This window comes from Anabas testudineus, chromosome 3 (genome assembly GCF_900324465.2).
Source record: "Anabas testudineus chromosome 3, fAnaTes1.2, whole genome shotgun sequence".
In the NCBI taxonomy this organism is placed as follows: domain Eukaryota; kingdom Metazoa; phylum Chordata; class Actinopteri; order Anabantiformes; family Anabantidae; genus Anabas; species Anabas testudineus.
In genome coordinates, this window is record NC_046612.1 from 8,550,939 (window position 1) to 8,566,384 (window position 15,446).

A 15,446-nucleotide genomic window follows, 5' to 3' on the forward strand; every position below is an offset into this window, starting at 1 on the left:
TAATGTGTCATTATTATCCACTAATATCAGACTAGAACATAGTTTTGGCTAAATCAGTATTTGTAAGGTAGAACAATCAGTCTCAGAAAACCTAAATGAAAGGTATCGTGATTTGGGAGTACATGTAGCACTCTTAATAAGGTGATGATAAGTTTGTGGGCGGATGTGGCGTAACTCACAGTCTACTTGATATCTTCCTCTTTAGCCAAATGGAACACAACTACTGGTCTGTTTCCGGCCCACATCCATCCTGTGGGCTTACATAGCTACTGCACAAAACAGAGGCTCATTTACTTCTGTTTGGAAGTTTAAAACCTTCAGGGTGTCTTTAGTGGAGCTACACTGTGCTCACCCAAACCAAACAAAGTAGAGGAAGTGGTTTCCACTGCACTGCTGTAACTGTAGAAGGAAATAAATCTGGGAAGATCCCCCATGTCCCAAGCAGACTTTGTTATCAAATAATCAGAAGAACACAGTGTTAATATTAAAATGCATTTAGCAGTGCATACTGTGTGGACTTCATTAATTATTATGTCCTAAATCTGACTTTATTCACAAATAGCCACAAGAACAGCATGTTACTATGTTATTTTTGTTTCTTTCTCTAATGAGATGACAGAAATGCCACGGCCAAGAATTTGTTTGTGTGGAAATTTCTCCCTTTTTCTTCCATTTTTGCCCTAGACTTGTTTGTTCTCACAGAGGACATTTGGATCTCATCACTCACTGTTTATGCATTCAGTAAGGAGGTTGCATCATCAGCGCATGTGAAGCATTCTCCTTGGCTAAATGAGTCCGAGCAATTGATGCAGACATCAACACTTAGCACACGCCAGCCAGAAAATCACTCTCACCTTCACTGCTCTTTATCACAGTGCATCTTCAAATCCCTTTGTGTCAACACACAACTCTCACATCTCAGATCAAATATCCTCCTGGACATGAGGGCTTGACCTTTCTCGTTTTCATTCTGTCATCATGTCTGTTTCACAGCATTGCCGGCAGCGTGGCAGAGAGCTTTGATACGGAAAGTGGGTTTGAGGACTCAGAGAACAGTGATGTAGCCAACTCTGTGGTCAGGTTTGTTGCCCGCTTCATCGACAAGGTGTGCACAGAGAGCGGAGTAACCCAGGAGCACATCAAAAGCCTGCACAGCATGATCCCAGGTACAACACTCACAGGGTTCATTCATACTCTGTCAATGTCCTAATTCCCTCAGCTTGTACAGCAGCTTGGATGTGCGTATTCTCAGCTTAGGCCAAATCTAACAGAGGCCTTTGAGCTGATTAACTCCTAACACTTTAAATGGCCTTAAAATACACACTCTGTCTGTAGGAACATGTGAATGTACATGTGTTCCGTGGGACCATTTCTGTGTGTGAACTTGGGTGCATGTTGTGACTGACCCCGACTTCTGACCCACAGGCATCGTAGCAATGCAGATGGAGGCTCTAGAGGCAGTTCACAGGGAGAGCAGGAGGTTACCTCCCATTCAGAAGGTGGGTGTTGCTCTTCACTGAGCTGCTTGGACTTGAGCTGGAAATGCAGTGTAAATATAGTTGTTTTAAAGCAAATTACTAAAATTATTTCTCCAATTGTATAGATGGTAATAGGAAATTAACGAAAAAATTCAGCTTTTAAGCAATTTGATGGAAAGCTTTTTATACAAGTTAAATGCTAATCAAATGTCATGTGATGTGATAATGAGGTACGGTTGAGGTTTTGACTGTGAAAGTAGAGAGGTGTGTCCTGAACAGCCTAACACAACATAATGTTACAGCAAAGAAAGCTAAAACTTACAACACAAGAGTGTTGGTTCATATCATGGCTAAGGAATCAATACCTAAATCACATATGCGACACTTGACAGCATGTTACTGTCAATATTAATATTATTAAGTCATAATCTTTTGAAAATAAAGTCAGAATGTGGCAATAGTCTAAGAATATTGTTGGAATACTCGCATGAGAATAATTTTTAAATATTTTGAGAGTGAAATTTGAAAATTCTGAGGAAAACGGCAGAATAAAACATTTTTATGTTTTGAGTTTTCTAAACAATTAACATGTAATCTTTATCGAGTTTATCGGTTTGATTGTTCTCTTCTTTAAATAGAAAGAAGTTTAATTCTCTGAATATTCTCGCTTTATTGTCTAAAGATTCTGACTCTTATGTAAATTTTTTAATACAAAAATAAAATTAAATAAAACGCCATTATAATGAACACACTGTGTATTTCTTCAGGTATTTCTTAACTCTTGTAAATGTCAACTATATCCACGTGCTCAGTTCACTCTGGTTTGCTGCCAGTATGCAGAGCGCCAGTTTCATCTAGTGTTTTCCAGTCATATTTTACCATTTGCTATGCTACACAGTGTGTCTGTCATCTCTTGGTAATTCACACACTCATACACACAGACAAACATCATGCCAGTGCTGCCCTGGGAGCAACCTGGAGACCATGGTGAGCAGTCTGTCTGCTGCATTTTGTGGCTAACTTCTCACGTGTTTATGTGCTGGACAAAGATTCAGTCCTGAATTGCAAGTGGTGAGCAACCTGCCAAAAATACTAAAAAGTGTGAAAGCAACACAGACTCTCAATTCATGGCAAGTGAGAATGTTAGTAGTAACACCAGGAAAAAAAAACAATGACTGCATTTATGGTGCAGCTCTAATACAAAGCTGGGCTCGCAGCAGTAATGAGGTGCAGAGGGACTCTCTTCTTGGTGTTGCTGTCCATTCAAGGATCGATTTAAGAAGGTTATATTATGTCTTGTCCAGACCTCAAGTCCCCCAGGTCAGTTATGGCCTTAATGGGAAATACTGGGAATGATCTAATATCCCTCCTTGTTCTTATTTGTGACAGTGGAACATCAGAGTGTTTCTCTTCAGGCTTTAGAGGCCAGAAGGAGCTGAAGCAACACAGAGTGAACGCCCAAGTGTTGTTACCTAGTTCAGTAATGTATGCAGTTAATCACTTCCGTTAAAAAAGCTGAGATGTAATTGCATATTATAGACACGTGTTACACAACATGTTTCCAGTTCTTCTTTCTTTGGAAGCACGTCCTTTTTTGAAAATGAGCTTTGACAGAAACCAATTCCAAAACCACACACAATATGAAAAATACTAAATGAGATGCTCCATTTAGAGGATTATTCGAAAGTTAACATCTCAGCAGGATGTCTGAGGAAAATACTAATAACAAACTTACTCCTCTACCTTTACATATATACATATATTTATACCTGTATAAATTTGAGGCACAGAGCTTTGCTGTAACTTCTGCTCCATTGGAAAGGAATTGAGAAACCTCTCAGGTTAATGAGCTGTACTGTGCAAAACATATCATGTCAGTGATGTCCTTATGTTTAAATTTTAAAATCATGAAGTAAAACCCAATGGTTATCAGTTCAATAAATTGGAGTAACTGAACAGTTTTACTTAAAAAAACAGATAGTTAGTTTTGCCTGAAGGGTTGAAATGGTACATTGGCTTCTGCAGAGAGAGAATTTGTTTTCGTTGGCGGGAGTTTTTGTAGAGTGATATCTAATGCTTTGTGTGTTTGCAAGATGTGTGTTTTTGATGATGACGTGCATGCAAAGCTTAAATTTGTCCAACAAGGTCATGTGGTGTTCTCATTTGACATTACAATTCACTGACGCAAATGTTTCTGCTGTGTCCTTCATTTTGAGTATCTGTTGGTGAAAAATGTCTAAAGTTAAGCTGTGACATTGATGGATAGAGTTTGTATGATATGTTAGTTTGTTTTTTTACCCATTAGCCTAAGATTCTGCGGCCAGCACTGCTTCCTGGAGAAGAGTTTGTGTCTGAGGGGTTGCGGGTGCTTCTGGACCCGGACGGCAGGGAAGAGGCCACTGGGGGCCTCCTGGGGGGTCCACACATCCTGCCAGCAGAGGGAGCCCTTTTTCTCACTACATATCGCATAATCTTTAAAGGAATCCCCCATGATCCTTTGGGTAAATCCTGAACCACAGCAGCACTAACTTTTAAGTATTCAACAAATAAAAAATACTTTTTATATTTTCCAGCTCTTTGACAGTGCATAAAAAGCCAAAAAATAATAAAAATAAGTTATTAGCAGATGGTAAAGTGTATTATTTCTGCAATACTAGTCTTTTTTCCTGTGTCTGTGTTCAGTGGGAGAGCAGGCAGTGATCAGAGCTTTTCCAGTGTCCACACTGACCAAAGAAAAGAAGATCAGCATCCAGAACCAGCTGCAGCAGAACATGCAGGAAGGCCTGCAGCTCCGCTCGGCGTCATTTCAGGTAAACACTGAAACACAAAGGTGAACAAAAGTGTCACACTGCAATGTCTTTTAATTTATGTGACATCTAGCAAAACTCTAAAATTTACATCACCTTGAGCTGCTCATACCAGTGATAATGTACAATGCAGTAGCATCTGTTCACATTTCCACTGTTACATTAACTTCATGGTTTCTTCACACCAACGATTAGATGACTGCACAAATTGATATATAAGCAGCAACAACTTAATTACAATTAACATTCAGTGTATAACATCTTGTACAAACACAACTGTCTTACATTTCGTAATACAAGCTTCATTGTAAGAATCAAAAAGAAAAACAATTTTCAGCTAAGCATATGTTTTTAGTTTTTGGATGTAATGCTGAAAAAATTTTTATGGTTCATTCCTATCTTTTTACTATCACGGATGGTGAAAGTGAACAGTTTCTTGGAGTGTAGGTCACTTGGCGTGTGTGGACATTTCTTTAGTTTTTTTGTGCTTCAACACTCCCTGGAATGTGTCTGTGGGTGTATGTTGTGGAAACCATACGTGGGCTGTTTTACCAATCTTGCATTAGATGTCGAAGTTGCAGATCTGCACACTTTAACAAATGTTTAGAGTAAAACACTGAGGAATCTGAACAGTGGCAAACACACAACTCTGATCCCCGAGATGCTCCCTGCATTTAAAGATTAGTTCAACACATGTTGCTTAAGGTTGTAACAGAATAAAACAAATGTTGTTGATTGTTTGAATTATTGGTTTGACTGATGTCTCTTACAGTTGATAAAAGTGGCTTTTGATGAGGAAGTGAACTCGGAGATGGTGGAGATCTTCAGAAAGCACTTGCAGAGAATCCGCTATCCACAGTCCATCTTCAGCTCCTTTGCATTTGCTGCAGGACAGACGCCACCCCAACTAAGCCTTCCAAAGCAAAAAGAGAGGAACACTGGCTTCAGGTTTATGTTGTAGCTTTAAAGCAACGTGCTCTGAAATAAATTCACCAAACATCATTGAATGCTGATTTCATCTGTGAATCATATTGCCATTTGAAATATGAGTTGAGCTACATAAATAAACATGTGGCTCAGCTGTTTTTTTCCCCTGGAAATGTTGAAAACTGCATACAGTAAATTATCTCCTCGCAGAACACTGTCCAAAACTATTGTCAAGGGAGCAAAGAGGGCCGGAAAGATCACCATGGGCCGCGGTAGCCAGAGCACACTGAAGAAGAATGACAGAGGCAGCAGAATGACCTGGCATGAAGATGATGACATTTCAAGTGAGAGAAATTGCACATTTACACGTGATTCTGCAGAGTGGCATACAACACAGCAGTGTGAAAATTAAATTCAACTTTGGTTGTGTATTTAAGTATCAGACGATGGTGAACCGCCACCCAGCAGTACCTTGAGAGCATCAGAGAAGTCCACCATGGAGCAGCTAGTGGAACAGTCCTGTTTCCGTGACTACCAGCGCCTTGGGCTGGGCACCATTACTGCCAGCTCATCCCGGTCTAAGTCAGGAGAGCAGTTCAGAGTTACAGCCGTGAACAGACTCTACTCTGTCTGCCGCAGGTAAACCACCTCACAGGCTGGATCCCTGCAGCCTGTTTTACAGCTTTAGCTGCAGCAGTGTGGCTACATTAGAATCAGTCCAGAAACCTGCTGATTTGTGCTGAATCCACTTAATCACAGCACAGCGTTGCTGAGCATATTAGTTTCCAGGATTTGTGGCTCTCCTAGAAGCTTTTAAACCTCAGTGTCTCAAAAGGGGGGAGTGGGAGTCCTCCTTTACCTGGCAAACAGATGTTTGACTTAAAATTCAACGACATGCTGTGACTAATACACTCATAATTCCACTCAGATCATAATAAATTCTGTAAGAGACTATTTATTTAACTGCATTTCTATGTCTTGCAGCTAGTGTATGAACAAATTGCTTTGCAGTAGCCTTTGCTGTAGTGTAGTGTAGTGTAGTGTAGTGTAGTGTTTTGTTCCTGAAACTTGTGTTTGAGATTTCTGCTCTGTCTCTGTCAGTTATCCAGGGCTGCTTGTGGTTCCTCAGGCAGTACAGGACACCAGTTTGCAAAAAGTGGCCCGCTGCTACAGACACAATCGTCTGCCTGTTGTGTGTTGGAAACACCCTCACACCAAGGCTGTCTTGCTTCGCTCAGGAGGCTTTCATGGCAAGAGTGTGGTGGGGCTGTTCAAATCACAGAACCCCTCCTCAGCAGGTGTGCATATACAGCAAACTGACACTTTGTCAAAAAAAATATGACTTTAGATAACTTACAGCCAATAACACTAACGCTGTTTAGGCAAATGTGCCTTTAAAAACATTTTGATGATTTTCCGTTAAACACTGCATCTATGGTCTGTAATTTGTAAAGTTTTCACAGTAAGTGCTGGTCCTTATTTTCTGTATAAACTAAGTGTTGTTCTGCTTTTAGCTCCTGCCTCATCCTCAGATTCCTCGAGTAGTCTAGAACAAGAGAAGTATCTGCAAGCCATCCTCGATTCTATCCCTATCTACTTCAAAATGAACGGAAACAACACCCTGTCCAACCGCTCCCTCATAGGCCTGTCACCAGGTACATTCCAACATGGACAATAATGTTGGCTTAACTTTGATTTGCTTCTGGGAACTTTTACAGTGACAAGAAAAAGTATGTGAATCTTTTGGAATTTCATGGTTTTCTGTTTTCTTTTGTCTTAAAATTTGATCTGATCTTCATCTAAGTCAAGAGTATTAACAAATATAATGTTCCTAAAGTAATAACACAAAAGAAATGAGAACAACCCTAAAAACCACATAGTGCTCGTAATAAGACAAAGTATGTAATAGAATAGAATAGAATTTATAACTTCGTACAGCTACGTCATGCAACAGTGGTGCTCTCACCTGAGTTCAGTTTTACTTGCTGTGACCTCGGCTCTGTTGTGGGAAAAAAATAGTTTGCTTGCAAAGGACAAGAGGCCATTTAGAGTTAATTTCTTCCGATAAAGACAAAACTGCACACTTGCAGTCTCCACAGTTATTTTTGTTCACTCCAGCTCTGTGTTTGCTCAGGTCAGCAGTTATGTTTCACCAACTTATCTTTATGTATGTGTTTGTGAGACACAGAGCGAGACAGTGTGGGAGAAATATTGTGTCTGATATTTGGTACCATTCGGAAGGAAATTTGTACAATAAAAAGGTTATGTAAGAATCACAGGACAAGCTGGGGTCACTGCCCAGCCCATCTATCTTCTCAGACTCCCACCCTGCCACTACCTTTTTTGTTTGTTTTTTTTTACCTGTATATGCAATGAGGGAACATTTGTCATCTTGCTTTGTTTATGACTAGTTGCTAACACTTTATTTTAAAAAAATACTTTCCTGAAACTATCTCCTTTGGATTGTGTGAATGTTTTGTCTTCAGGCAGTGAAAGGAGATCCAGGATACCGAAGATGGCTCCTGTCCATTTAGACATCCCATTCTCAAACAGCTTTACCAGAGGAGGTGAGTGTTTTCTTCTGTCATGTGTTTCCCTGTTGCCAGGTAAAATGTGAATCACCAGTAAGGTAAGGTAATCTATAACACTATAAGAGCACTTTAGCATTATCTGCTCACTTAAGACTTAAGTTAAAATGGGGATGAATACACATTGCTCATATTTTGGATAATAACTCAGGTCATTGGAGGTTGTTTTTGCCAGCACTCCTGGTTTTACAGATTTTCTGCCTCAATCTTCTCTGTTCGGCTGGGTCCCAAATTCCTCTTTTTTTTTCTCCTTATTGTAAAACATCCTCTCATTTAAAGGCAGAAGCAGGCTACTAAATCACAGGCATCCTGGAAGAATAGTTTTGAATTAGTTTTATATATATATAGTATTAAAATTACATTATAAAATGTTTGTCATTTTTGGTGAAAACCTATATATTGACCCACAAACATTACAAACACCTCTTAATATAATGCAGTGCAGTACGACTTCATCACCCACTATGACCACACTAATAAGCATATAATTATCATCTTTCTGACAGAAAGGTAATAAACCCAGAAATTATAACCTTGTAGAAGTACAATTCATGGCAGAGCTGATGTATTGAGTTGTATTAGATACAAAAACATATGTTTAAAAGCTATCATACTACAAATAATATAACAAAGAGTTTCTTTTTTTATGCAAACCTAAACCTGCTAGCTGTGCTGACTTAGTAAATACAGTGGAATCCTCACAGTGGAGTCACAAGTGAACTGTGACTCCACCTGCACCTGTTTGATCATGTTTCTAGACACATCTGTACACTCGCTCTTAGTAAATGTGGCCCTTTGTCATCACATCATCAGTCATAACTGTAGACAAACATCTTCATGCATGCCATGACAATCATTCTCCCGATCATTTATAACATTTTTCATGTCCCAGTTTAAACTTGGAGCATCAACTGTAACTCTTCATTTGCATGATGTATTCTGTGGTCTGAAAAGGTTAAGAGAGTAGGTAGTAGTATGTGTATGATGTTGACATGATCTATTTTTTCATGCCCCTCTCCCTGCCCTCATCTTCTCTCTCTACCTTCTGTACAAAACAACCACCCAGTGCTTGAGTACAGAGATAAACTATTCACTCACTCAAATCAAAAACCTGCCAGTAAGGAGAGAATCCAACATCAAGGTATAGTCACACTGTCTCTTTCCCCTGCCTGTTATAATGCTGCTACTCTAACACCATCTCCGAGCCTTGTCATTTCGCTAACCTGCACAAGTGCTCAGTAACCAAGCTCGACTACTTTGCACTGTGCTGCAAACCCATTACAAAGACCTTGTGAGACATAGTACTAATCATTGCTGACTCTGTGGGTGCTCTTCAGTGAGCTGTGGTTTTTCACAAACCAAACTGGCTGCTCTCATGTGGCCTTTTGTATTGTTAATGTGTTGGCTCAGCAGAGCTAACTGTGGTCAGTTAAGAGCTGGGTCCAGACTGAGAAGGAAACAAAGCTGTTTGTCATGGCAGACAAGTCATGAATCACACAAAATGAAACTCATTTAAACATCACCTTACCGTAACAGAAAGCTAGTTTTTAAATGTAAAAAAATCAGTTTATATAAGAAAAGAGTCACATGAATGCTCTCATATTGTGTGTGATGACTTGTGTTTTTATTGCCTGTTTATCTCTGGTTCATATCAGGTATAAACAGCAGCCATGTTAATCTTGCCATCAGGTGTAGTGTAAGATATAACCAGTTATGTAGTTGATCATATCTGTGAAAAGTGTTACCAGCAGTTTTTGAAACTGATCCAGTTTTCTCAGACAAGACTTTTACTGATTTCAATCAATTGTATTCAAGCCCATTTGGCCAGAGGTTATTGTATAATTTCAGTGATTGCAAAAACTGACATCAGTAGCGTGATGAGAACCGATTCAAAAGGGCTGAAAGTACAGTGAAAAACCCAAGTCCTTCCTTATAGTGATTCATGATGTTTGGAAGGTATTGCATGCTTGTTTTCAGGAAAATGGCTTCTACACTTGTTGACTTGCTAAGAAATTCCAGCAACTTCTGCTTCTAATATCTCAACACATCCGATTTGCAGACATAACTGCTTTGTTGGTGAACTGAAAGAATGAAGGTGTTTATATAATTCCTGTTGTACAGCTGTGCATGTAAGCCTTGTCTGCATGTCATGTGTTGTTCATCATTCAGTCTTAGTTTGTTTGACAGCATGTGTACATCAGTGGCATCTGAACAGGCCAGCTCCCGCATGTATGTGATTTTTGTTTGCATCTGTGTCTTTGCAGGCATGTGGGCCAGCCTGCGGTCCAGCAGCAAACTCAGCCAGCACCCACTGACAGGAGACGTGGGCGCCAGACTAGCAGGGAAGGATCTGGCGCCCCCTGCAGGTAGCCACAGTCTGCAGGCTCAGCTACTCAAACAACAAGCTGCCCTTTACGTCTTTGGAGAAAAATCACATCTAAGGGTGAGAATGGAAAGAAAGCTGCTGTTTGCATTTTGTTATGAATTGTTTTAATATATTAAGGCAACTTGATTAGGTACACCTAGACTACCTATAATCCAATACAGCTGTTCTGCTATAAAGTATACTGAGACATACACTGATCAGCTACAACCATAACACCATCATTACCACAATCTGGTGGACTTTCAAGGGCCCTCTGACCACTCTGCAGCTACATGGGTCAAGCTGCACTGTGTGTTCTGTAAAACAAGGTCAGCATTAAACTTTTTCTACACCTATGCACCACAACCAAACAACAATCAGGTTGGTGTATAATGTTCAGTTTTTTTTATTCTGTCAAAAACGTGTCAATTAAACTGCATGTTTTAACAATAAGGTCATCGTTTATGATGTACGTAAACACCTTTCAGTATAATGCACCTAAACTTTGGCCTCCCTAAAAAACTTTTATATGTTTCTGACAGTGTCGTCAATACTTCAAAGAGAGATTATGGGGTGTCTCTCTGTTTTGACAGGGTCTCAGAGTGGACTCCTCTCTGAACTGTGAACTGGTGCCAGTGGACTTTGCAGACACACGGCAGGTGAAAGCTGCATTTAAAAAGCTGCTCAGGGCGTGCGCTCCTAGTGCCACATCGTCAGACTCAGAAGACTCCTTCCTCAAAGCCTTGGAGGACTCTGAATGGATCCTGCAGGTACAAAACCCACATACAACAACAAACAACTGTTTACTCTCACTTTTACAGCATAAAATAGACTTAGACAAAGTTTTAAATAGTGCAAGAGCAGAACAGCAGTCAACTCTTACTGCTCGTCATGTGTAACAGATTCTCATAATGGATAAATCCACTCTGAAATTATTTTCCCAAGAGAAGCAGATTTATATTTAATGGGATAAAATCAAGGCCCTCATCAAGTCGGTTATCAGATTGAACCCCTGCAGCCTTTGTGTTTAGATTGAACATTAGCTATCGCTGTCAAAAACCATTGTCTGTGGGAAACACTGCGGGAAACAGTTAAGTTACCAGTAGACTAAATATGGTCATGTGTACAGAGTAAATTAATTGTGTGTGTCTGTGTGTATATGTATTCACATACACATATGTTGATCTCCGACAGCTTCACAAGATCCTGCAGCTGGCACTGTTTCTGGTGGAGCTTCTGGACAGCGGCTCATCTGTTCTCGTCAGCCTGGAGGATGGCTGGGACATTACTACACAAGTGAGAAAAATGGACAGATATCTTAATGAATAAACACACAAGTAAGACAGACAAATGAAGAAGAGGGTGAGCACAATATCAAAGAAGGTGCAGTGTAACATATTGCAGAGCTTCTCTTTAGGTTGTGTCTTTTCCACATTCTTTATTTATACAGCAGATTAAAAGGTCATGCAACATTATCTGATCATCATCATCAAGTGTCAATAAATATAATGTGCCTAAAATATTAACACAAAAAAAATCTTTATTGAGCATCCATAAAAACCTCATAGTGATAGGGGGAAAAGTATGTGAACCTTTGGAATAATGACCTCAAAAAAGCAAATTGAAGTCAGATGTTAGCATAAATTAAGACAATTAGTTTGGAGGTGTGGACTAGAGCTACTTCGACTGACAAAAACCACTCGAACTTGGAGTTTGCTCCACACAAGAGGAAGATGCTTATATGATCCATACATATAAAAGGAGCTTTCAAAATGACCCGAAGAGCACAACAAACACTCATTAATGAGGCAAAGAAACAACCCTGAGAGACAGTCAGGGATTTGAAGGCATCATTGGAACTGACTAACATCTCATGAGTCTACAGTAGGTAAAACATTGAACAAGCAGGGTGTCTATGGCAGGAAACCATGAAGGAAGCTGCTGCTTACTAAAAAGAACATTGCTGCACGCCTGAAGTTTGCCAAAGAGCACATTGACACTCCACAGTGGTATTGGCAAAATGTTCAAAAAGTTATTAATTCCAAGAGTTTACATTATCACTATAAGGTTTTTATGGTTGTTCTCAATAAAGAAATGAAAGATTAGATTTATTTTGTGTTATTATTTTAGGCACATTATATTTTTTAATACTCTTGACTTAGATGAAGATCAGATCACATTTTATGATAAATTAATGTAGAAAATCATGAAATTCCAAAATGTTTACATACTTTTTCTTGCCACTGTAAATGCAGTTTACATATTAGAAATCTACATATACAAAAAGGATCCATGCAGCAGCACAGTTTAACTAGAGACTCCCCCCTTACAAACAGTTCTTTGCTCTAGTAGACAGCTGTTTAGATAATATTGAAGCTGTTTGGAGTAACTGTACTGGAACTGCTGATAGAGCTCTTAATTTTCTAGTGTCAAATATTAAGTTTAATACTTCAAATGTAATTATTTTTGCAGTTCTTCTCTACAACCATTTAGTACACTTCTGAATGGACCATGTGTGAATTATAACTCTCGCACACTCAGGCACACCTGCTTTTCCTGCTCGTCAGTTAATCAGTTTTGTTACTGTTGACCCAAATATGCAGAGACAGATGATGAGAAGGTCTGAAGTAGCCGATTTGTGCTGATTTTAATCATGAACATTCACAGTTTTGAATTTAAGGCATGTAAACAAGAGCTCATGCTTTGATCCTGGCTAGTTTTCAGTATTGTTTGGTGCTGCACTCAGCATTTCATCACATATTTACTCACTAAGCTAATATTTTCCATGTTGACCTGTTAAAGTGCCTGTTTGTGTTGCAAGCGTGTGTCCTTCAAATGTGTTTACAGGGTTTGTTGAGCCTTGGGCTGCTGTTTAAAAGCACATTTTGTAGATCTCTTATGCCAGGCACGTGTTCAGCCCAGAGCATCTTTCTCTACGGGCCACCGGCTCCATCTTGCTGGGTCCTGATCAACCCACACAGGAAAATGGACTCCATATGCTCAGTCTCTCCTGTCTCTGTCCACAGTGCATAGACCCCCGCAGACAGGATGCATAACTATTTTTGCTTTCTTTCTAAACCATGCTTTCTGTTTCTCCTTCCCATCATCAGTTTAACACACTACCTCCCTCTCACATCCGCTCTCATCTCTCATGCTCTCACTCTGCTGTAGTCTCGCAATAATCTAAGGGGCTTATTTCAGTGCTGGACCTTAGGAGTATTTCTGGACCACTTGAGGCTGGATGTACTTGTAAACCCCATGGGGAAGCCATGAATTGTTTTTCCCGCTCATTCCACACGTGTCAGGGCTCATTAGTTGTGTTGGAGGAGACATGGGCAGAGAAGCAGGCCAAGCATATTGCATGTGTAGACAAGTGGTTCTCAAATGGTGTTTTGTGGTGTGAGCTCAAGTGTTCCTGAAGACTTTACTACAATGTTATATAAATGTTATTGATAGCAGATGCAGATAGCAGTTAAACATTGTGTTGTCAGGAGAAGGGTCATTTTTAGATCATTGTATGCAGCTTTTGAAAGAATGTGAAATGGTGTGCAGAGTTGTAATCATGCAGTCGTGCAAGTAAAAAAATTCTCATAGTCAGCCAAAATAAACAATTTGCAAATATATCTGTATCTGTGTATACATCGGCTCATAAATAACAAGAAGCTGTAGCAGTAAACATCAGCAACCCATGGAGGACAGTTTTGAAAATCAGACAAAAAAATTCTAAGTGAAATATTTGAACCACAGACTCGTCCAAGTTGTGTGAATTTCACCATGGCAACTCATAATGTGACGATATGTAATGTCAAATAGATAATCAATTGGATTTAGATCAGGGGAATGTGAGGGCCAGTCAGTGGCATGAAGAGAACTGGGAGTCAGTGAAGGACCTAGTATTATGATGTCTGTTTATGATAGTTTAGTCAGAAACATGTACAACAGTAGCCTGCTGGAGGTCACTGCACTCTCTCATTGCTCCTTCTGCTCCTCTTTACACAAAGCAGCAGACACCCATCTTACTGCTAAAACGTTGCCCTTATGTCCACCTCTTCTGGAGTTACGGCAGGTCTCCTGGTATCTCATCCGGTGCTCCCTCAGACTGTGGTGGAGAACACAGCGGACTCGGTGACTGCACATATGAATGTGCCTCTTTAAACAGTTGGACTACCTCATGCTAGCAGTAGTGCAAAACACAAAACCTTAGAACAATCGGTGAGGAAGGTACATGAGCGGAAACGCCCAATCACTCGTGAATCCTCTGGACAATTTACTCCTGTATTTGCACACGGGCTCAGTTGGACATCTTTTGGACTGGACTAGGGAGCTGGTACAGTATTGTTTGTTTAATGTTCAAGCTGACCAACTCGGACATTAGCATTCTGAAATGCATCTCCTCTAGGTAATGTCTAGAGAAGTTCAGGGTTCCACTGCATGCCTCAAAATACCATTTGTGTCCTTGAGCGATTGTGATTATTAACAATCTGAATTTGTTGTTTTGCAAGATTACTTAAGCAAACACACCATATTCCAGGAGAAATTTACACAACACAATTATCTTAACTGACTTGGACTATGATAACGCTGATTCTCACTCTGTATTTTGGGGTCTCATCTTTTTTCTTTTTCTCTCTGCAGGTGGTGTCTTTGGTGCAGCTGCTGAGTGATCCTTTTTACCGGACTCTAGAGGGTTTTCAGGTGCTGGTGGAGAAAGAGTGGTTGTCCTTTGGCCACAAGTTCAACCAGCGGAGCAACCTTAGTCCCAGCAGCCAGGGCAGTGGTTTCACACCTATCTTCCTGCAGTTTCTGGACTGTGTGCACCAGGTGAGGTTTGCCTTCACAGGTTGTGACTCCTCTCTGTTTCTCCTCCATGACTCTCATACCATCTCTATGAGCTCATCACATTCCTCAAAAGCAAACAGGCGGGAGGGTGAAGAAGGCGAGAAGTTCATCTGTCATTATCTTTACATTTGGTTTAGTTTTGCACTTCACAACACTGGAGATGTAATTTCAACACAGGGATTGTGCAGGGAGACTGCTGCCCAGATGGTCCATGAACTCAGTGTTCTGCACTGAGCCGTGTGAACTTGAGTGTTTCAGCATCTTTTCACAATTCAGTGCGTGTTTAGAGCTGCATGAGGAAAATTGCAGTTTTGGGGATTGAGAGACTCTAAGAAGTCTTGTTGTGCTTCAGGATTATTTGGGGAGTGGGGGGTGGATTTAAGAATGTAGCTCGTACAGCTCAGGTTCAGAGAACTGCATTCATTCTGAAATACTAACTTTA

General features: G+C 40.2%; 1 protein-coding gene across 2 annotated transcripts in view; it reads left to right on the plus strand.

Annotated features, from left to right (window-relative positions):
• The window catches only part of sbf2 (SET binding factor 2), a 76,894-nt gene that overhangs the window by 55,235 nt on the left and 6,213 nt on the right, over positions 1 to 15,446 (plus strand). Inside the window, exons 20-34 of one of the 2 annotated variants that reach the window (XM_026377550.2) lie at positions 994 to 1,166; positions 1,426 to 1,499; positions 3,784 to 3,979; positions 4,161 to 4,288; positions 5,058 to 5,233; positions 5,423 to 5,556; positions 5,650 to 5,851; positions 6,314 to 6,510; positions 6,727 to 6,867; positions 7,699 to 7,779; positions 8,867 to 8,941; positions 10,065 to 10,243; positions 10,759 to 10,935; positions 11,360 to 11,461; positions 14,801 to 14,986. In XM_026377550.2, coding sequence (XP_026233335.1) covers positions 994 to 1,166; positions 1,426 to 1,499; positions 3,784 to 3,979; positions 4,161 to 4,288; positions 5,058 to 5,233; positions 5,423 to 5,556; positions 5,650 to 5,851; positions 6,314 to 6,510; positions 6,727 to 6,867; positions 7,699 to 7,779; positions 8,867 to 8,941; positions 10,065 to 10,243; positions 10,759 to 10,935; positions 11,360 to 11,461; positions 14,801 to 14,986 — 2,221 coding nt within the window. The remainder of the gene's footprint in view (positions 1 to 993; positions 1,167 to 1,425; positions 1,500 to 3,783; positions 3,980 to 4,160; positions 4,289 to 5,057; positions 5,234 to 5,422; positions 5,557 to 5,649; positions 5,852 to 6,313; positions 6,511 to 6,726; positions 6,868 to 7,698; positions 7,780 to 8,866; positions 8,942 to 10,064; positions 10,244 to 10,758; positions 10,936 to 11,359; positions 11,462 to 14,800; positions 14,987 to 15,446) is intronic. The other variant, XM_026377551.1, reaches the window with a different exon arrangement.